We start from the raw sequence: 24,259 nt of genomic DNA, 5'->3' as shown, positions 1-24,259 counted from the left end.
TACAAAATGCGGTCACTGATTTTGGAAATGTGTAAAAATAGATATAAGAAACAGTGATTAGTATACGTAGATTTTGTACTAATCAGCCAGTTTTTATTAATCGCAGTACGCGTTTTATACATCCACAAATATTACAATGATAAATTGTAACATCTGTTTTAATTCATACTCCAAATAATACGAATGTAATAAATAATGATTGTAGAACAGCTACGAGACGTGAATCTCTTGAAACTTTTGTTTCACAAACCAAAACAATACGCCAGTATTAATGAGCAGTGAATCAGAATATTATTATCCACTGCACTCAGTTATTGCAGTGATATATATATATATATATATATGTATGTACATACAATGTATAATTATACGTACGCTGATAACGGAAATCGCGTAGCTGTTATTCCAGATGGATGATTCTACACTGACCTAGGGTTCAAAAAACTGAGTAAAACTTTTCAGTTATATTTACTTTCGTTACGTTACGGTTTTTAAAAAAGAAGAAATATCATCGGTATTCTCGTAATTATTTATACGATACATTCTATAATATCATGCGTACACAGGTGTATACCGTGTGTCCATGAGGAAAGTGCGCATCTTATGCACGTGCGTCAAGTAGTTTGAATTTTATTGGACGACGGTTACCGCCTGAGTGAACAGCCGACGCAAGACCAAACGCGACTGTCAGAAAATGTCCCTAGGAGCCCACAACTAACAGTGGGCTCCTAGGGACATTTCTTGACAGAGAGATAAAAGTGGGCTCCTAGGGACATTTCTTGAGAGACAGATAAAAGTGGGCCCCTAGGGACATTTTCTGACGGAGAGATAACAGTGGGCTCCTAGGGATATTTCTTGACAGAGAGACAAAAGTGGGCCCCTAGGGACATTTTCTGACAGTCTCGATTGGTATTGCGTCGGCTGTTCAATCAGGCCAATAAGATTCGAACGACTTGACGCACGCGCATAAGGTACGCACTTTCCTCATGGACACAGGGTATAATTAATGACACGCGGTGGAAATGATTGGGTTGAAATATTATTGAAAGAAAATACAGGTGTAATGTAATACCATGCATTAAAGTAATTTCGTCGCCGCATAGCTGATGATGAGAATAATTGTCCGCTAATATGGTGGAAGAATTGATTTCAGTATTCCTGCTAAGAGATGATGCGATGCGTGTAATAAGGGGAAATTGATAATCGTTGCTGAATCAACGACGGCGACTGGTGTGATCGAAATTTTATTGAGCATCTGCAGAAGAAGTATTATCCTCTGTCTACAATAATTGTCGGAGAGGTATTTTGCGTAAACGGTGACGCATGTTTTCCAGCCACTATGTAATCAGAGGTTAACTAATCGCGCAGTTGAGGATGAATGCAGAGCCGTATCGCCTGAAACGAAAGTAGGAGAAGGAGAAAAACCGTTTAAATAATCTTCAGCAGCGTTATATATTCGTGCCAATGATGGTGAACGAGAATAAAACGACATTTGTTCTTCATAATAGAAATGAGTTTAAGTAAATTCGAATAACCCAAGCTAATATATGAATAATTTTACAATAGATTTTCTAATTAAAATATTCAAAACGATTAAACTCTCGTGATCTTGATCCGATTCTAAAGTTTTTACACTCACTTTGCTAACTGACCGGGGCCTAATAGTTGTCAAATACATTGAACCCAATTCTTATTCACTCTGGACATAACGATTTGTAAAAATGTCTACCATCTATTCCTATGGTGAACAAAATAAGCCGAAGAACATTAGAATCTAATTAAAATCACCAGAGTTTCATCATTTTCAATATTTTATTCTCTTCTATTGAATGATTCTCAAAATCATTTCGATCAGGTAGTAAATAAAATTGCAGGAGATTTTGTGCAAAGCGATCTTGATGATCCACATAAGTAGGAGAGGCTGCCGATCATGCAGAGGCGTTGTTCTTGATCATCTAAGATCCAAACGATTTGACCCAGTTTATGTGACGTCTGACACCGAGACGAACGCGTTCGCCAATCCCATCCGAGATACTGACCCAATTAAAATCGCGCGTTTCGCACAGACCCGTGCTTTGAAGGATTGAATATGAATGGTACACCATATGCAGAAGTTCGGGATGCACGAGTCGATCCTCCAATTTCTCTAATTTATCGCTCACCTTCGCACGAGCGTTACGATAACTTACCGATTATTTCTTGAAATTTTCGCACACATATCGAGATGAAAGCAGGCCGCTCAATCGGCATGCGAGTATAACATATATCACGAAACCTGATCCACTGCGTGCCGAGAAAATTACCGCAGAAAAATTATGTCCAAGAATAAGAATAAGAAGAAGAAAGAGGAGAAGAACAAGTCGTTTTATTATAGATCGCTGAGATGCTACGTGTAATCGACAACGGAAATTCTTCTTCACTGCCTAATATCATTTGGAATTCAATTTTTCGAATCACTCTGATGATAATTAATGAATTCAGATATTGACAACCTTTCCAATTATTCCTTTACATCTACAACAGCTTGGGTGCAGCTTTTGTTTTCACAGAGCCAGACTCTTCACTTTTACAAATATTGAGAGGTTCTAATTTAAACCATAAATTCCTCTCCAACGTCAAAATTTCGTTAGTCTTCATCAGAGTCCTTTTCGATCAGAAAAAACAAAACGAGTCTTTGTCATATAACAGTCCCAGGACACAATTACGTTACTGACCAGTGTTAGCTCTATCGGCACGTTGATTCCTACCTTACCGACCGTCGGTAATGTAGTTGTACCGCGAAACTCTTATATTCTATCTACTTTTTCATTAACGTTTTAATTCTGAGTGAAGAGTGGAGGTACAGTGTCCATTCGTGATAAAATACCCGTCAAAACACGTCTGAGCGTATCTCAATCTGTCAAGTACCTTCTTGAGTCCGGAATAAGAGTTCCGATTATCTGTACCGCCAGTGTTTCGTTTTTGTTCGGATGTTTGCCTTCAATTCTAATATTTTATTTATTTCTTACAGTATTTTTGGTTGCAGTTTTTGAGCCTGAATCACGAATCCGTGACCGGTAATTTTTCTATGGACAGTTGAGCTAAACACTGATGAATTATCAAGGCGGAGGGTCTCTTGACCATGACCGTTTGTGGCGAAGGAAAGAAAAAATTGGGTCATCTAAAGTGGTCTAAACTTAGTTATATCAATTACGCCCACTTTGGAGATTTCATCTGGGTTTTTATTTCACGTAAGTATCTCTATTCGCAGCTGCTAGTTAGAGAGAAAAACCAAACCACATATCGATCAAATAAAACTGCACAGTAAATCAAATTTGCATCGCTTTATCAAATCCTCTGCAATTAATCATTTGAAAAATTATAACATAAGATGGACGAAACTGGGTTTTCGGTTAAGTTTTCAGTAGTTTCGTGTTTCTTTTCAGCCTTTCTTTTTACACCATACACTCGATTTATAATTCTCGTTCAAGATCAATTCGGCCACTTTGAAGTCTGTTAATTTCTACTTGGCATATGGCAGTTGGAAATTATTGTTATCACCGTTGGTAGTGAACGGCGATATAATTCGTTTGCCAAAAACAAAACCATAAAAGCTAATTCAATCCCACCTTAAATGAACCAGCGTTGTACACACGACTGTTTAATACGTTGTACAGAAACTGCAGGATGAATTGGATCGTTTCGTAGAATTACAGAGGCTAAAGTGATATCATCGTCTCATTAAATCAGGATTCTCCTATATACTCGGTCGGTAATGCAGGTTGCAGCAGTACGTTCGGTATAACTATTATTCAATCTTCCCGCAGAATTAGCTGGCAACAATCCAAACATCCTTCGCAGCACAAGTCATTCTGTAGGTTTAATTAAAATTCACCAATCCAAACAAAATACACAAATACACCAACTGCGCGAGGGAAATTTGATAATCTTTGAAAAATCGTTCTCTGAAACGTTTCCAGATTTTTCTTATCATGGTGTAAATGACACGGTGGTCTCTGAACATTTTTACTAAGATTTAACGTCGTCGGATTAAATCAGTTCAAGAAATACGAGAAAGTACGACGATTAAACGAAAACAAACGGATGTCAAAGTTTGGTCAATAGTCTTTGACTCATCTACTGATATATGAACGTCGCAATCCCGATCAACATCGTTCTCGAGGCGTATTAAGACACCATTAAACCTCACTGAATCATACCTACAAGGCAGTAAAATCTTATACACGAAAACACAATGATGGCTCCATTGCAGACGCTGATTAATAATAATGCCAAGCTTTCTTTGTCTCCCTGAATTTAATTCATGTATTTACGTCGCATCTTTGTTCAAAGTTCGTTTATACACTTTGAAAAAAAAAGGTCGTCACAAGTATCAAGTTTTTTTTTTTTTCTAAAGTTAGGATCAGCCTGACCAATTTTTGTTATCGTTAGGACGACACGTTTCCTGCAAATAACTCGAAATACTTTGAGCAAATGCCCCTATTCTTAATTTCGAAATCAAATAAACTGCGGACAATTTGTGATTTCTTTTGGCAAACATTTTTTTGTTCAATAATTTCAAGTATTATACACCGTACAAGAAAAATTTAACTAAACATTATGTCCCAGCAAGTCCACTTTAAACTTATGTTATTTGTTACATTGTTCTGTTAGCGAATATGACACAAATTTGAAAAAATTTAATATTCAAGTTGTCATATCAACATTTAGTTTGTAATTTATATATTTTTTTTTTAACCGTTCAGGGTATTGCTTGAGCTAAACTCACTCTGTTTTAATGCTTTTGTTGTTTTTTTTTTTTTTTCGTTTTATTGTTTTTCGCTTTCGCAAAAATGAAACACCGAGTTCCAAAAACAAGAGATGAGAAGAATTTTTTTCAATACCTTGGGACTTTCGCTGCGCGTCCGTCGTGTTCCATATTATATATACTCTGAATTCTGGACCTTGAAACAAAACTATTTTTGGAACGTTTCTAGAGCCAAGGCAGTGAACTTGCTGGTGATTTTTTTATGTCTCTTCAACACCTCGCGTATAACACGAATGCAAATGTGTACGTGGAATTACGGGAAGTAACTTGACGTATTGTTCGTTCAAAGAACTTCAACCCAAATAGACGTTAATACTCTGAAACGCATTCTGCAGAACGTTTTGATTTGGATTTTAACCCGTAGTTCATGAATTTCAATGACTGATTAGAAGAATTTTACAGTAATAATAATAACTATAATAATTTGAACTAAAAACAGTGAAATCAATTTTTCAAAACGACGTCGAAGTTGAATCAGCGAACTTCAGACATACTGCTAAAGAATCATTGAAAAAGTTGATTAAAATATATAAAAGTTCATTCCATTTCGAGTCCACAACTCAAGCATATCATAAAATGAATTGATCAAATAGAAAATTGGTTGGATGAAAAATTCTAGTTTGTCAATATTTTCAAATATCCCTAATATGATTTGCCCTGCAATTGTTTGAGAGTAAAAAAATAATGACAAAAATATGCTGCTTATCTGTTACCCTGTCATAAATGCCATTTGAAAATTGTCATAATTTTTGCTCAATATTTTTCGTTGAATCTATACACACAAAGTCATCGTTCACGTAATAGCGTACACATAAAAATACAAGCAAGCACACTCACAAGTGATCGAACAGTTTAACGGTGTTTGCGGATCTCTCGTGTCCCGCTGAAGTGCCGTTTCACGCTTCTAATTAGCCCGATTGTTTATGCGGTAATTAAATTTCATTCATTGCTTGTCAGGAGTGAATTTATACACCGCTGCATGCATGCGATGTACGCTGGTTTTTAAGCTGCTCGCTATCTTGAGAACGTTATTTATGATCCGTAGTGTTTTCTGTTAGTCTTCAAAATGCACAAAACATAAACTCGAAATTACCGATCGTTAAACTCTCTCGGTGTAATCTCAGGGTTCAATGAAAATATGTCGCAAGATTTGGACAGAATTAAAAAAAAAAAAAAAAAAAAAAAAAAAACTTCGCGCCAGTAATATTATCGAAACAAAAAGATTTATGTATGACGTTGAAAAAAATTGATGGTATCAAATTTATAGTAATTTATAGTTAATGGATTCACATTATCAATAATACGTGCTTTGCATCTCCGTAATGGAGACAGAAAAAAAAAAAAAAAAAAAAAATCTGACAAATAAAATTGTTCATCTCTTCATTTTTGGACATTCAAAAATTCGATTAATATAAAGTACAGTTGAGTGAAAAAAATATTTATCATTAAAGTATCTAAATGATACGCGCAACTTGACCGCAATTCATCTCAAGTTATCGTTGTATAGTTACCGAGGAATCAGTGTTTGTATATAAACAGAAATTTGGCCAACAGCCTCAATCCGTTTTGCTCGGTCTTTCCGAATAAATAATATCACAAGGCTGAGGATCAGTTAAACGACTGCGTCACGTCTCGTCGTCAGTTGTTCGGTCGTCATTCATCAGACTAATTGCAAAGCTCTGATTTCTCTGGATTCTGGCCAAAGTGGTTCACCGATTTGAAACGGGACGCAGCCTTGTATCGATTTACGGTAACGTGGAATAAACGTGGAACGTGACGTGGTCAGACGGTTGGTAAGGTTCGTTGTTAATGTTTTTTTAAATCAATTTTAACTATACATGTACATTTTTTCAACATAAAGCTATTTACGACCTTCTTCGTTCCGACCAACAGTTGAACATGCAATTGGCACGCCTTAAAAATACGTTCGACACCTATTGGGCAATGGGCATAAATTTTTTGCGTTACGCGAGAATATCTCGGACAAATTGTAAGATTATCGCATCGATTGGATCCGCCGATTCGCCGTCGAATAATTCTTAAATGGACAATCGTTCGGCCGACGATTTGTATGAAAATGCATTGGACGTACCAACTTAATCAAAACATAAGGAACTAGAAAAAAAACTTCATTGAAAAATCTCCAGCAGTATTATTTGTCCCGTTGATGATGAAATTGAATTATACAACATCCTTTGTACTATCTGATGAGAATAATTGTAAGCAAATGCGTATAACACAATCTAGAATATCAACAATTGTGAGAAAAGATTTCATGATCAGAACGTAAAAAATGACTAAACTCTAGTATTTTTGATCCGATTGACTTACAATTTGTTTTTTTTCCGGAAAGGTCCTGCTCGACAATAGCAACTCATCTAGTTTGTAAACGTAAACAACTTCGTAAAAATGTTACCAGCATGGTAAGCAGACTGATCGATGCGTAATGGATCACCACGGCGTCGTGACCCGGCGATTTTTAATAGGCGAGAGGTTATGGTTGACTGTCACTTGTCAACTGGTCGGATCTAGGGATTTTCTTGTTGTCAGGGAAAGTTTGCTTCAGACTGCGAGCACGGATGTCAGCCAATCAAAATTAGGCAAGTTGAATCGCGCGCGCTACCGGTAAGTACTTTCTGATTTTCAACATAACCTCTCACGAAATAACACCTCTTGAAAGCCTTCGTTTCCCAAATGATTCGTGTTGATTCAAAATACTGCAACGACCAAAAGGTCATACAATAAAATCGAAAATGATTTTTCTATAACAAAAAGGTTAGGATGTCCAGATTTTCGAATTCGACAAAGTTCTAACATGTAATCAAGAGGTGATAAAATTCCCACGTAAGTATTTATACACGCAAATAATCCAGTTCACAAAACTTCGTTTCGTAATTTGATCATTATAACCAAAAGTACGATTCAACGAGACTGACGACGAGTTACATCCCCTAAACTTCAGCATCATTCGACTTAAATAGCCTTATCTGATATCAGCAGCATATCTACACGTCTAGCTATTTGCCTACAGGTTCAAAAACCAAGATCATATTGTAATTACTGTTCCCTTTCCGCCATATTATTTAGCCACTCCCACCATGTTGAATCGCAAGAAATCGTGTCGTTTGAGCACAATTTCCTGACATATGATCCATGCAAAGTGCAGTTAGGATATCTAATAAGCGTCTACAGCATGAATCTCATTGTCAGTGAGGACTGCCATCCTCCAAGAAATGTTCCATAACGCGTAGCACATAAGTATGCATTTGCATGTGGATAGTGAGGCAGCTCATTGTATGCTAACTATTCTCCGTCTCTCATCGCATCTTCGAGTCTCGTCTTCTTCGTCCATCTCACTTTCTTCGCAGTGTTCTCATCTCCTCTGCTGCACCGCCGTCCGTGTGATTATCAGCATATTATTTTCGGCGGTCATATTATGTCCTCATGAAATCCGTTGCACCGTTCCGTTGGATTAGCATTCTCGTGTGACAGCCCACGACGAACGTTAACCTGAATCTTAGTCGTGGATTATTCGACAATGATCTCTCTTATAGCCATTCGATGTTCTTCGGTGCAAATACGGCGCCATATTTAGTAAAGTCAATTTTCAAAAGCTTTCTTTACTTTGACAATTTCCAAGAGTTCACAAGTCCCACGATTTTATCATAGCACCGTACATTCAGCCATAAAAATATCCGAATCAAAAACGCATTGGGACCAAAAATATAGCAGAAATTATCTACAACCTTGAAGGAAACCTTCGAAACCATTTGGACCAGCCAAACTATGAATTGAGGTTAAGGCGGTAAAAAAACTATGTAGATTGTTAAGTGTGGTATAAAATTTTGTTCTCAGGATGGATACGGAGGGTATCAAAATTTTCATCGAACCTCTTTAGTATTTTGGGCCAGCTTTATTTAAGAATATAGATATTTCTGATGCCTGAGTCATAAATTTTTTGCGACAGTCGTTTAAGAAGAAAGCGTCAGCGTTCGGAGAAGTTCTTAACTTCCGGTCTTTCTTCGAGATCCAGACAGTACGTCATTTGGCATGTATAACCTAAAAGTACCTATTTCCTGTCCTGTTAGCTGTCGCATAATGAGAATTAAAATTCGGGACTGTAGTTCGTTACTCGATAATTATTATTTGTGTTGATATTTACGGGAAATGAGGCGTTTAATTAACACGCAAGGTCGATTTTTTTTGTTAGTTTTTAATATCGCGCATCATCAGTTGTGATGAAAGAAATGAATCCGGGTTAAAGACACACAAAGTGATTGACGTTGAGGATTTTGCGAAACAGTTTTATCAGCCATCAAATATTTTTTTTCATAAGTATAGCTTTTTCGTTTCAACGGATTGCGACTGGTTCACGCCAATCACGCAATCCTGTCATCGTGTTAAATATTCAAGCATCATCCGTCGTCATGAACATCTATTACCGATGATCTGATTTCAATTGTATTGAACAGACGAAAAAGGCATTTTGGTTTTTCTTTACAGACTCTTTATGTAAAATAAGAGATTCGATTACTCATCTGTCAATTAAATTTGTTTACACACCGCAGTAAAAATTTGAACGACTCTGAACAGTTTCATCGAAGATGGTCAAAGTGAAGATAATTCGTTTAAAATTTTTGCACAATAATATTTTCAATTCGAGTCATTCCAGACATTTTCAAAAGAAAAAAAAGAAGGACACGGCATTTTGAATCCGACCAAACGTCTAGAAGATACGACAAAAAATTCCATGTTGCAATGCCTACTGTAGATCCTGGTTTCGAATTTTTATTCATTCAGACCACAAAAATATTGCTCATACGACTATCAGATTCGGTGGATCAAAGGTCTGCAACCGGCGGATTAATAGAGTGTTTATTTATTCAACAGATCTATTTATAATAATGATCATTAAAGTCTTTGTTGATAGATCAACATTCGAAGATGTTGTACAAAGAGGCACTTTGTTCCGGTTTATACGTCAATCGAATACAGCCTTCGCGAATGACCTTACGTACTCGTGATTTTAATCTGCGCGCGCAGGTCAGTTTGAATTTCAAGAATACTGCACAGTTCGAAAGTCAAAGGTAACGAATATTTGTCGATCATCCATGTTGAGTTCAGAAAGAAAAAAATAACACGGTTTCCAATTTTTTTTTTTTTTTTTTTAAATCAACCAGTAACGTACTATGAGCGCAATTATTGCGCAATCTGTTGTAATGCTATTGATGTTGTTTAACGCTTTTTGGCATTGCAGTATTTTTTTTTCCTTTCATACTCGTGTACTTCATACGTTTGTACCGGTCATAAAAAGGATCAGATTTTATTTATATTCTAGTTATGAAAAAAAAAAAAAAAAAAAAAAAAAAAAAACGGGTAGCGTTCGCTTTCATGCCGTTTTCATTAGCTTCAGTTTTAAAAAAGTTCTTACGTCAGTTCCGGACGAATAAAACGACGTTACGCCGAAACCCTAGCTGTCGCTGAATGTATAAATATAGACCAACACGGAATTAAGATTAGCGATTCACAGTAATATCCGCAAACGCTGCATTTTGTAAAAATAAAGTATACGTAATGCAAGTTTATCACATATTTCAAAGGCATTTCATCTTCCTGTAAGTCTGTTATTTTTTAAATAATGCTGCTTCAAATCTACCACAAAACTTTTATAAAGTCTCTTCGTTTTTAGGTTACAAGATGGCGTACCTCATCTGATTATTTAAAATATGTTTGAATTTTTTGCGACTTTTTTGTCTCCGATTATAGTTTCCTGGTGTTTGTGGTTGGATGTGGTAATAGAAAAAATGTTATTACTTACTATTCCGTGGCACAAGCTGACAGAAACAACGGATTTTGGATCGCCCTGTACGGTACCACTGTAAAAACATCCGATTTGGTGTCCAAGCTGTTCTCGTCTCGTTGAGTTTTCACCCACGTGCGTTACCTGGAATACAGAGGATTGTTTACAATTAATGCATTTATTTCCTGGATGCGTTATTTAAATATGTTGGATGTTGAGGATCTTTTGTTTTTAGTGGTTAACAAAGTAAAACAATTATATTACAACATGTATATGTATATCTTCGCAATGAATGTGAATAATTTATCAAACCTACAAAGAATTGAATACCGTGAACTTTAATTTTGATGAGGATTTGGAAAACGTTTTTTTTTTTTTTTTTTTTTTTTATTTGTGCTTTGAAATTAACAATTTCTCAACGTCGTTACAGGAATAATTTCTTCTGAAAATTGAATCGTTGAGCATTGATTTAAAGTTTTGAAAATTTTTGCTTTTGAAAAATCGAAACAGGTGACGATCGAATAAACGTTGGATATTTGTAACGCTGCAATTTGTGCAGTTTAATCGACTGCGTTAAATGCATGCTTGAATGCCATCTGGACGTCTTACGTACTCCACTTACTGTCTCACTATCGCAATTGAAAGTGTTTCCATTCGGATATCTCAATGTGCATGTACGCGCTGTAATATCTCGTCCTTATGCGTCAATTACATTTTTTTCTACAGGCAATTGCTTGCATTAAATGTACGAAGTTTATACACTTCATAAGATTTACGTAACGTTAACTTCATCGTACAAAAACCGCAGGTTTATTCTGGATAAAAAAAGATTTATAATATTACTTCAACGGTAAATATAAAAGGACGGCATACAGGGTGTCCAGTTATTAGTGAAAACGTAATTCGCTGAGAATTTCAGGTTTTTCGAACAAGAATCATTATTTATCCAGTTTGTTCTTATGTGAAAAATAATTGGAAAATACAATAGTCATACGAATAAGAATATTTTATATCTGACTAGGGCTCAGCTCATTGTAAGGCGAATTTTTAAGAAATCAGGGCTTGGTTCATGACCATTGCCTGAAAGTTGTAGGAAAATTTTTTTCTTTTCACCAAATTTTTTCTTCTTCTACGCTATCCATAGAAGCTAGAGAGAATCCACTAATCGGACAAGTTCCGAAGTGCAACGTGACTCACAGCATCCTCATCGTGTGCTAAAGTGATTCACGCGTAGATTCAAAACCGATGTTAATGTTTCGTTGAAATAAATTAAAGGGCCAGAAACTAGGTTCAATTACACGTTGTTTGAGTTTCTATTTACGATTGTTCATTTTCTTTTTTATCCGAAAAGAATTCGGAATTTTTGTGAAGGGAATTCGAGTATCAGATACTATAAAGCTTCGTAATACTAGCAACGCGTAGGTATACCAAAAGTTGAAGCATGAAGATTTGAATCAGGATTTTCGACTCGTGAGAATTTCGCGACATTCTTTCATCGTCGAATATTTGGTTCAAGACTAAACACCGAGCGGTGAGACAGAGTATACAAACATTCCTGTAACCACGACGAAAAAGAAGCATCAAACTATATCCAAACATTGCGAGAACGTGAGCGAAGAGTACGTGTCTCTTCTAAGGAAGAAACCAGGTACTTTAAGTATTTTGTCGAATTTTAACATTTGAATTCATAACTCATTTATAATAGTAGAAAATTTTCATACATTCCTAAAATGTCTGAAAATTTGTATGTTTGTATTTCGAAGAATGTTAATGCAGAATTTTCGGCAACCGGTTTGTCGTTCTTCCGGTGAACCTAACCTATAAAAAGGTGTAAGCGTGGTAAATGAAACAAGTGATAGATCCGTAAATTGTAAACCACATTGTAAAATTGTCAGTTTAGCTATTTTTGAAGATTTTGGAAAAATCGTAAATGCCAGGAGATGATTTTCTTTCGAGGGAAATCATGATTTTAGTCAGGTGAAATAGGTTAGGTTAGCCTCCGTTGAAATCATGGTTTTCTGCTGACCACGTGACTTGTTCGAAATCAGTTTGATTTTGAAATTTGAAAAGAAAATGCATCGGCATTTTTTTAGTTAAAACAACAAGAATTTTTACATAAAATAACAGTATAATAATGCTGATGGAATGGTATGGAATGATAATGATTTATATGTACTTCAAAAATTGTGAAAAATAGAAAAGAAAGATGAAAGAAATCTTTGGAAACCCGAAACATCGAAATGCTTCTTCAATATTATCTTGAAATTCAGATTTAATATTTGTTGTCGAATAATCAAGGAAAAACGATGTATTTTGATTCTGAGATTCAAATCAATCCATTCAAATTCAAAATTTATGCAATCGCAGATGGAAAACTTAGAAATGCAAACTTTTTGTATTGTTAATAAACATTACAAGTCAACTAAAATAACAATTAGATTATATATCATATATCATTAAAATATTAACACTTTTCAATGGGTCTTGGTAGTATTTATTTACTTAATGGTCCGAAGTTTGCAACGATAACTCGGTGCATTTGCAATTAAAAATTCAGTTGCTTCTATTTTATTGAAGCCTTCGGACATTGCAAAAAAAGGTTGCTTATTATTCAAATAACAAATGTGCTGATTTTATTCTCGTTGCATAAACTTTCGATGATTAAGTTCTTTCTGCTACATATTTATTACATTAGTGTTACAACTAACAGCTACATTATTTTTTGCTGCTCTATTTTTAGAACAGCGATACTTGTGGATAATAATAATCTTTATGACCACAAGCAGCTGACGTACACCAATACTTTTCTCACGGTGCTCACAAACTTTCCACACAAGTCTCATATTTTTACACAGTATAGTCTACAGTTTTTACTCAGAAAAGTTTCTTGTTATATCACAGAAATGTGTCACTGGTTTAAAATAGTTGATTTGACAAAAACGCTCTTATTCAGTGAACAAGCGAATCATAATTTTGTCATTGCATAGTAAAATAATTTTTTTGAAGTTTTGTAAATCCAAAATAAGAAAATAAATATCGTTGGCTCAATCCAACATTTTGTCGAATAAATGATAAATTTAATTGGTTAAATAATGGCTATGAAACTGTTTTTAATGCATGTGATAAGAGAAGAAAGCATCGATGGAACTCGCAGGTGGAAAACCGATGTGTAAGCACATAGAAAAATCACAAATCGAAGCACCCGATAGAAGAGTAAGAGCGCAGTCAGAGCCCTGGTAAGAAATCATAAGCATTGACGTCGTAGGATTAAAATTTTATATTCTCTTTTGAGTACGAGAAAACCTTTGACGATGTTTTATTAACATATTTATTTTAATTGTATGAATTTCAATAGCATTCTACCGACTCACGATGCTAGAATGGATACAGCGAGTGTGATTCGTAAGAGGAAACGAGATGTGACGTGCGAGGCGATGGAAGAAAGAATTCTCAAAAAGTGTAATCTGACACAGAGCTCATTAGAGGAAAAGAAAACTGAAGAAACCATGAAAAAAGCGCCGCAACTGGCTGTTGACGAAAGTGCAAATATGAAGGTACATAGATAAATACACAGATTCTTTTTTTATGCTTTATGGTTAGTTATGTTCAGGATTTAGCATTTAAATTTAGGAACAGTGGCGGTTCACATGTCACAGCAAGAAGGAGACTTCACTTACTGTTTGCGATGTTCTTATAAAATGGAAAAATCTTGTTGAATTAAGATTTAATGTTAAACATTAGATAATATTAAAACTCTTAAGTGTTTGCTGTAAAGATTCCTTAAAAATTGATTCAGGTACTTTTGCTCAATAAAAGATTCTTGAAAGTGGGGAATGGAATACGAGGATAAAAATTCTACAAGGATTTAGAATTAAGTACTTCTTGATAAGTGTTATAACGTTATCTAATGCAATTGTATCACAACGATTCGATTTTACATTTTCATACAGACAGAAGAAAGAGAAACGACTGCCGAATGTATCAAAAAGATGATGATACATTTGAAAGAAGAACTGATGGGGGAGATGAGGAAGAAGCGAATAGAGGAGGAGAAATGGAGAAGTGAAGTGAAGCAAGAGGTGGAAAAGCTTACGCTAGCGATAAATAATACTAAGAAAGAATGGACGCAGGAGAGATCGAAGCTGGAAGAGACAATGATACGATTGGAAACTGAACACGTAAACTGGAAGATAATGGAGCAGAAAAAACGAGAGGATGGTATGAAATATGTCGACAGACAGATGGACGAATTGTTCAAGCGAATAAAAGTAAGCGAATTGCTGGAAGGTTCGGTGTTAGAGGCAGAGAAAAACTACGAAGCCCAGGAGAAATGGGAGAGGAGAAATAACATAATGATCAGAGGACTGGAGGTTGATGTCGGAGGACGTGCAGACAGATTAGCAGAAAGACTTTTAGCCGAAGTAACGGGGGAACGAGTCAATATTAAAGAGGTGCAGGTGTTCCAGGAAGGCCAAAATAGGGCGCTCCTGGTGAAACTTGGGGATTGGGCGACGAAGAGAAAAGTTATGGATGGAAAATCGGTGCTGAAAGGGCGTAAGGTATACATCGATGATGATTTGACTAAAAGGGAAAAGGAGATCCAGATTGAGATAGCAAAGAGGGCAAGTGAAGCGAGGACCAGTGGTATGAGGGTGAAAATCGGCTACATGAAACTGTGGATCGGAGATTCAATGTACGTGTGGAGCGAAGAAGAGAAAGGTCTGAAAGAAATCAGGACGGGAAGGAAACTCGATGCTAAAAGCAACAGGGGCTCTCGAGACCTCGCTCAGAGATTAGGCGACGCACGTGAAGATGGAATGAGAAAAGTTAAGGGCCCGTGGGGGCAGAGATTTGAGTGAAATGAGAGCGAAGAGATGGAAAACGTGAGAAGAAAGGATATATAAATGATTTACAATTAGATGCTGGTATTTGCAATTTCGATTGTTTATCTAATCGCTGTTGTCGAGTGAAAACTGAAATTTCCTTTTTCGAGGTATTCGTATAGAAAAGTGCTGGCGCAGGAATTTTTATTTCATTTATATTTTTGATAGTTGGCGAAAGATTTGATTTTGTTTACTTTGATTTTCGATTATGCTTTTATTTTTCACTACATATCTCTGATGTTAAGTTTTGTATGCTTCATTCCCCTGGATCTATGGGATAAGAATATTTAATTTCGTTTTCTTTCTTTTTCAAGTATATTTAATACTATTTTTTGTTATGTTTCTATAGAGTCAATTATTTTGTTTTTTTATTTCTCTTGAATTAATGAGAAATCAGCTTCTAGTTACCTCAAGGCTAAGTTTCTTACATCGTGATTGATTCTTATTTTGTTGTAAAAAGTATGATCATCAAACTATTTGTTCATTTTGGTTACTTCGAGCATTACGAAAAGAGGTATGCACTGAGTAAAGAAAAGGAAAAACTGTTGAGATGACTTCATAGAAGATAAGTGTAATGAGTGATGTAGAAGCAAAGGACTGGCGACGAAAGACCAAGCAAATAAATACCACATATGTATGTACGACTACATATTTCAATAGTAAAAACGTTTCTGACCATGAGTGAATACTCTGATCCATTATTCATGGGTCGTGCCGTATATTATACGAATGCTAACTTTTGACAGAGACAATTGAAGTGCAAGCAATTCAGGAAGATCAGTAAAGAAATAAACAATATCGATGATTTACTCATGTAAACAACTGTGTAAAAATTCTTCAGACTGAAATATTGTTTACTTCAGGGTTAGAGTTTTTATGAGTTCGAATATTACTATGAATAGTTTCAGAGTGCTGTACAAAAACACGTGAGCAACATTTTTTATATTTTTTATTTGCATAAAATAAAATCTGAATGACTTTCGTTGATTTTTGTTTTTACTCACCGTGATGTCAGGTGAAATGAAACTTGTATCCTGTGATAGCAGAAGGTGAAAGTCTTTTCCAAATGCTTTGAACTCATACTGTGGATGTGGATCCCACACTTCGGCTGTTGAGTGTCTGAAATGTCCAGTATGATGTCTGGTCGCTGTATTGGTTTCCTCTGCAATAAAATACGCAAAATAAAATTGAGGACAAGAATTGGAGAAATAAGACAAGCAATTGATTTTCTAATTCGTGTTTCTCGTTTAAAAATTAGTTTTACAAGATCGATAGTGTGTTTCCCCATCAAGTCAAATAATTTATTTAAAAAAACCGTACCATTGACTTGCATCACCCATTCAAATGTATGAGTCACGAAGATCGAGTTTGGGGAAAAAATGATTGATAATTGAAAAAAGTGTCGTGCGAACTGGCAACTCGTTAAGGATGAACAGGCCGCACAGTCTAAATCAAAAGTTAGGAAAGGACAAAAAAAATTCTTCAGTGATGGTGAACAGAAACGAAATGACGTCCCTATTTCGTAATAGAAATAAATCTGAGATAATTCGACTAACAAGCTAAGCTATAAACAATTCGAGAAAAGGTTTTATAATCAGATGATTGAAAATGATTATATTTTGGTGGTTTTCTAACCGATTTTAACGTTCTTGAGCTCATTTTTCTGACCGAACAAATCCCTACAAATTGTCTGCCATAAATTCGAGAAATTTTATGTTGTAGTATATAAAGCTCGATTGTAATTTTGATTATGTGTTGATCTATTTACTTGAATCCACTTTTATCCACTCCGAGGCTAACTGTTTGTAAAATTTTTTTTCAGATAATCGCTGAAGAACAAAATAAGGCGAGTAACATTAGACTTTGATCAAAAGCACCAGATTAAGGATTTTGAATATTCTGATTACGAAACCTTTTCTCCTACATTTGAAATGTTAGCTTGTATTATTGGAATGTGCAGATAAAATTAATTTTTATCACATAGTAGGATGTTGTTTTAATCGCATTCATCATCATTGGTACAAATATGACGTTCAGAGATATTTTGAACTATCTTTTCCCTTTTTCTAGATTTTTGTCCATCCTTAATTTAGCAAACCAAACGTCCATGTGTAGACGTGAATATTGGTTCTGGAGAAAGATGACAACCTCCCCCTCAGGAATTGAGGAATGAAGGTGTTCGTCTGGCTCCAAGACGAAGGAGTAGCCAGTAGAGGAGACAGCGATACGTTCGCGATCCGTACCGTGAATAGAATAATAATTATTAACCGCATAGCTCTGAGAATTGTCGACGACTGGTGGTGCAGTTAACGACTGCAAACGTACGTTAAACAGGGCTGGGAATAGCCTAATGAATTTAAATGCAAGAGCGTCGCAATATTATTTCAATTGGTCCCTAATGCCGAGCAGAAATTCCATCCACGGCTAAACAGCTTCTCGAGACTGGGACACAAAAAGAATGAAGTGGATGAAAAGAAAGGACGAAATAATAACCGGGCATCGACTGCCGACGACAATCAATAATTAATCTCCAGGAATCTCGTCGTCTCGGTTCATTAGCCATTTCTCTTTTGCTCATGTCTCTTCGGGTTCAACAATCTCCACGTGATTCATTTATTGCAATAATAATGATGCATGCTGGTCCCTAGGTCGCGGATAATTTCTTCAATAATTGTCACTAAAAAATATCAGAATGTCATAGAAGCAATTGCTGCAATTGACCTGTTTTCTGTACCTTATTACCATCCACTATTGCACTTGCAATACCGGAACAAACTCGACATTATTGGAAAGTATACGAAAGTGTTCGGAATAAAAGCGATTCGATTGTAGAATTTTTTGACGATACATTACATTCAGGTGATAAATAGTAAAACTATATTGGCCTAACGATAAGTGTGCAAACTACCATTAATTGCAATTCCTGACATGTTTGTTAGAGTCGTTGAATCTCAATTGATATTCATTTTCATCGAGGTATCGTTAAAGTCAATATGATTTCAGAATTGGTAAGTTAAGGAATCAAGTCTCTTTCGGTAAAAAAAAAAAAGAAAAACAAACTCGTTATGGCTGCCGTTCTACATTATAGAAACATAGAGGAGCAATAGCTATTTATGTGGCATGCCCGTAAACCGCCTGTTTTTTTGGCAAGGATAAAGATTTTAGGACGAGCTGAAGGCGAGTCGGAAGAGAGTACTGAAATTATCCGAGCCAAAAAACGGTTTACGGGCATGCCACATACAATATTTTTTACGGTATGGGCATTGAAAAGCAAAACGAAGAGTGAGGTTATGTCGCGATCTGTTCGACGAAGCTACTTTATTCGGCAGTTTGGGATGCGCACTTCGAACTGCGCATCAAAACTGCGGAATAAAGACTTTATTCCGCAACTTTGTTCGCTGCCGTATAAAGCGTCACTTTACGGAACGAAAACTGCCACAAAAAGTGGACTTTTCAATGCCCATGCCGTAAAAAGGAAATAACTAGCATATCAATTTCAAATGTTTCAAATACTGGTTGAATAATCTTGCCATCTTTTTACTGTAAGAAGCTTTACCGATTTTATTTAGCACAGTGAAACAAGCTATTTTACTTGACGCATTGCCTCACTTTTTTTTTCAAAACAGATGAAGAATATGAGGCCATTTGAATCATCGATGGATATGAGTCGAAACCAATACCTGTATATTGAAATTATGATAATCTTTTCCTGTCTTCGATTCTTACTTATTTAATTTGTTGTACGTTAAGTACGCGGTGACATTCAGACTTGAAGTACAAGCGAAACTTGAATACTGATGAAAATTACCTGAGTCTTCGTAAATATTCCGATGAATCTTCTTCGGCATGACCATCTCCACATTGTCTATTGCAGCAGTTAGGTTTCTAAATTGTTGACCGTAGCCTTCGATGCCCTCAACTGATCGCTGGCCATCTGGAACAAGGAAGGAATACTCTTGGTACTAACAAATCGACAACCGATTGATGCATGCGATAAACAGATGCAGATAAACACCCACGACGTTGCGGTAGACAGTTTAGTCTAGCCGTTAGGAGCTATGTGCATGGAGATTTTGTGCCAAGGTGAAGAATACACAATTCTAAGTATAGTCGTACACTTATAACACCTAGAGTGGTTAGAAAGTGGGGAACTTTTTTGAAAAATGCGATTTTTTCATTGAAGGTTGGTGAAACAAGAAGGGTCGAAAAATTTCGAATTAATAAATATTGTAACGAAACGTTGAAAGTTAACAAATTGAGCGTTGGATTGCGCATGCGCAAGCTTCGTCAGATTTTCATGCAGGCTAGCCAACTCAAATTAGGGATATCAAAAAAGCTTTCTTGTAGAGATTATGCGAGTGATAGATTTTTTTTTGGGGTTAAGCAGATCAGTAATTTAGGAACGAAGACTTATATTGTTTGTTAATTGATGACTGTTGACTGCCATGGCTCATTATAACAGCATAATTTCAATTCGCCACTTGACGCGGGAGAGTTTGTCACCTCATGGTCCCATTACGAATGAAGTTGGCTCCTCTACCTAGGAGACGAAAATATTGTCGCGGGTACGATGTCGGAAAACTTTCCAACATGAAAGGCTTCCGTGATTCTATATGAAAAGAGATAAAGATTGGAAGATGAAATACGGAACGAAATAAATTTGTCTAAATACTCAATTGAGCCAAGAGATATTATCACCATTTACTGGCTCACAAGGGAAAAGCCGCTGAGGCATAAAAACGCCTCATTATTACAGTAGTAAAATTGTGTGTCAAGAGTGTATGAGGTGTTAGTGTACGATCAATGGTTGTGTCTCGCAAGTGGAGAACTGCCGTGAGATTCAGAGGCCGAAGGCGTGAATCTAGGGAGGTTCGATCGGCTGGCGAGAATCTACTGTTTAAATTGGAGAGGAGAGGAAGAGAACAAGAGAGTTCCGAGCGCGACTGGATTGGCCGGAGACTCGAATCAGACTGACAAACCGAGCGTCGATTCCCGGTTAGTTATTTATTCTTCCAACGATCAGCGCCATCTTTGGGGTTAACGACGATTCACCCAATCGCGAATCCCCGCGATCGCGCCTAAACTTGGTAGAGATTTAGAGATTTCGGGTATCAGATGGGGTAGAAAGTACGCGCGGACATGGGAAAGGTAAGGATTGGTACGGTCTGAACACTGCTAATAGTAAGTTTCGTATCCTATCGAAAAAAGAATGTAACCACTACTGAAGTTTTTCTACCGTAATATAAAATTCAATAAATTATCTTACGATTTCTTTTATTATTTGCTAGGCGTTATGAGAGACGTACTATTGAATGAAATTATAAACCTGGAAATAATTTTCGATAAATCGTTTTACCCTGGAGTCTATTCAAAGCTTCATCTGATTGCACAAATTAGTTCGTGCACTGTACTCGCGCAATTGTGTCAGACGGCTATATATAACTATGGATCCGAGCTTGTGTCGTCTCTGACTGGAAAATAAATTGATTATTATTCAATGAAAGGATTAGCAGCTGCATTTGCACGACGAGACGATCATTTGTAATTACCGATCCGTTGTTTTGCTTTACTTTTTCTTCTACAGTATAATAGTTCGAACGTAAAGGATCAATCTACTGAAGTTGCCTTATCAAACTTATTAGATATAAATTACTTGATATTAATAGTACACCTCTTTTGAAAATTAGTTTGAATAAAATGATTAAGCAAACAATATAAATCACGATGAAATATATTGATTGATTTATATTACCAAAGTTTTTTCATTCTTGGTACCTTATACTCACGTTATTATTCTTTCTCGTTGAAAATACTCCATTAATTACAATCCTCGGCGTAGTTTACGGTTTCCTTATAATCGCGTTTTCAAGGTTTACTAATTTAGACTTGCGTTTTATCCCGGATCACAAGTAATATATATTTATGCTTCGAAAGAAATGTATCTGTCATTATTTTTTTGCAACCGGTTAATTCGTCAATTACTATATTTATTTGTTCAAGGGGACTTTTTTTTACAAATCGATTGTGCAATAACATGTAAATATCTTTGTACACAAGGTGAGTATCAACTGTAATAACTTGTCTATTCTACGACAAATTCAACGCAGTCATATCAATTAGTATCAGCAATTTTTTTATTTGTACATGTAGTTTGAAAACCCGTGATTTTTGTGCTTGAAACTTATATCAAATTTTACGGTTTTGGATTAATTTCTCGTGGGCAATTGCCTAAAAATTTAAACAGGAAACAAGGAACTTCAAACCCCAAGGGATTGAAATCTGTAGAGTAAAAATGCTGCTTTGTGGTACGATAAAAGTAAAAATAGGCAACGAAAACCTTGTGGAGGTACGAAGATAATACGAAATTCACTTAATCTATACAAAAACTGAGGGAGAAAGTTATAGTTTTTCTGAATACACCGGACGATTTTTTTTCAACAGATCGAATATTGATAATCAAGTTCTTAAATCACAGTCCAGGTAAATTAATTTATATAAGCCACATTGTATACAAATTTATGATGATATAGCAAGATTTGAAAATTGACTCTTTGTCATTACCGAGAATGAATATCGAGTTCCAAATTTATCGCGTGGGAGTGAGCGCAGCCATATAAGGTACAGCTGACTAGTTATAAAAATTACAAATCTTGATCGGAAGACGTAATAAGCTTATTAATCTGGTGTCTGGAAATATGACCTTGTCATTTCGCTACCGTCTTCTTTTTTCATCATGTCATTTATTTTTATTCTTTCATCCATTCAATCTCATTAGAGGCGTGATATATACGCGTATGTATTCAACAATCTTCTGATACTTGTCAATGTGTAGTCTGCTCAGGCAATGCGACTGATCTTCTTTCATTGGATGTTTCGATCATGTGTTTCACCGGTCAAGGCGTGTTGCCTATTTTCAGGAAATTTTGTTTGCTCCTAATTCCGGAATTTTAGTAAAAGCGCAGTATACTTGAGAGAACAAATTTTTTCAAAAGAAGAATTGATGGAATGAAGGTTGAAAAGGTGCCGCTGATCACAAATCCATAAATGTAGTTACATTTAAATAAAAAAGCGCTCATGATACTTGAAGAAGTTTGGACGTTTTGCTCGAAAGATTTTTCTCGTTTAAATTTACAGCGTAAAGTTGGCGCAATTTCCCAGCATGCCAGGCGACGAAACAACCAATTTACAACGTGCTCCGCGAGGAATGTGGTGAAATGGAGATGTTCCACGTAGCACGTGGATACGCGGTAGGCGCCTAGACGAGGTTATATGTACGGCTAGGTGGCTCGTAATACGGGGTTATCGCAAGGCAATGCGCTCAGCGATCATCGCGGCTGCAGGCTCGGTCAGGGTCAGCTGGGATGGAGACGAGCAGACAGTCTGACCCCAGAGAGCAGGCCCTTGAGGATGGATTGGTCGGACCGTCCGAGGCAAAAGTTGGGAAAGGAGAAAAAAGTATGTTGAAATAAAGAACATCTAACTAGTGATGTCTAACTACGTTGGCCCTAGTAACTTTTCTATTAGGCCGTTGGTCATTCTGCTGTCGGAAAAAATCTCATCTACGTATATAACATGGGAACTATAGAAGGAGCCGAGTAGGTATGTTGAAATAAAGAACATCTAACTAGTGATGTCTAACTACGTTGGCCCTAGTAACTTTTCTTTTAGGCCGTTGGTCATTCTGCTGTCGGAAAAAATCTCATCTACGTATATAACATGGGAACTATAGAAGGAGCCGAGTAGGTATGGTGAAATAAAGAACATCTAACTAGTGATGTCTAACTACGTTGGCCCTAGTAACTTTTCTATTAGGCCCTTGGTCATTCTGCTGTCGGAAAAAATCTCATCTACGTATATAACATGGGAACTATAGAAGGAGCCGAGTAGGTATGTTGAAATAAAGAACATCTAACTAGTGATGTCTAACTATGTTGGCCCTAGTAACTTTTGTATTATATTTTGAAAACTTTCTGCCAATCACTTTGCAAGATCATCGATTGGTCGGACACTTTTGTGCTAAAGGACACTAGCGACGCTAGTGATATAAAAATATTTCTAATGTGTACGATTACTATAACAAGCAGTCTTGGCAACCATACTATAATTATAATAGATATACCACAATTTTGTTACTCATACTATGTAAAATAACGCCAGTACTGTAATCCTTAAACCAACTATAATTTTATGATCCGGAATATTTCTGGTTTTAATTTTGAAGAAGTACAAAATTTTCCATGTGAAACCATTTGATTAAATATGGAAGAAATCAGTTATTCTTTACACTAGCGGTACGACTATAGTACGTAAAACTTTTTTCATTATTCATGGCTCGTTGTAATCTATGTTTATTATATAGTAGGTATGTCTTAAAAAATTTAAACATATTGAAATTAATTCTTAAAGTTCATCGGTTTATTCAAGAGTTTGATTCGTAAAAAATAACTGACTGCATGTAAATAAAATAGCTGTTTATTCACATTCTGTCTTCCACTGTTTATAAAATAAATGGAGGACTCAGATGAGAACATACCACTGAACAAAAAGTATTTCTATACTATGTGAATAATAATGAATATTTATTTATGTAAGCAAATGAAAATATATTGACCTGGCATGTATTGATATGTCTATAAATTTAATTATTTATGTCTTAATCGACGTTTCAGAATCTTGTTCAAGTCTACTATAACTTTGTCATATGTACCATAATTTCACCATCCTGACAACATAATCCTATTCTCAAAGTTTGCCAACACTGGTAACAAG

General features: G+C 36.0%; 1 protein-coding gene across 1 annotated transcript in view; it reads right to left on the bottom strand.

The window, feature by feature from the left end:
- LOC124406410 (A disintegrin and metalloproteinase with thrombospondin motifs 9) overlaps nucleotides 1-24,259 on the bottom strand; it is a 172,114-nt gene that overhangs the window by 63,547 nt on the left and 84,308 nt on the right. The window contains exons 3-5 of the mRNA XM_046881818.1: nucleotides 19,299-19,424; nucleotides 16,495-16,652; nucleotides 10,626-10,751 (exon numbers count right to left, since the gene is read on the bottom strand). Coding sequence (XP_046737774.1) covers nucleotides 10,626-10,751; nucleotides 16,495-16,652; nucleotides 19,299-19,424 — 410 coding nt within the window. The remainder of the gene's footprint in view (nucleotides 1-10,625; nucleotides 10,752-16,494; nucleotides 16,653-19,298; nucleotides 19,425-24,259) is intronic.

Source organism: Diprion similis, chromosome 5, assembly GCF_021155765.1.
Source record: "Diprion similis isolate iyDipSimi1 chromosome 5, iyDipSimi1.1, whole genome shotgun sequence".
Classification (NCBI taxonomy): Eukaryota; Metazoa; Arthropoda; class Insecta; order Hymenoptera; family Diprionidae; genus Diprion; species Diprion similis.
The sequence above is the reverse complement of the archived record's forward strand: the minus strand, read 5'-3'. Positions and strand labels throughout refer to the sequence as shown.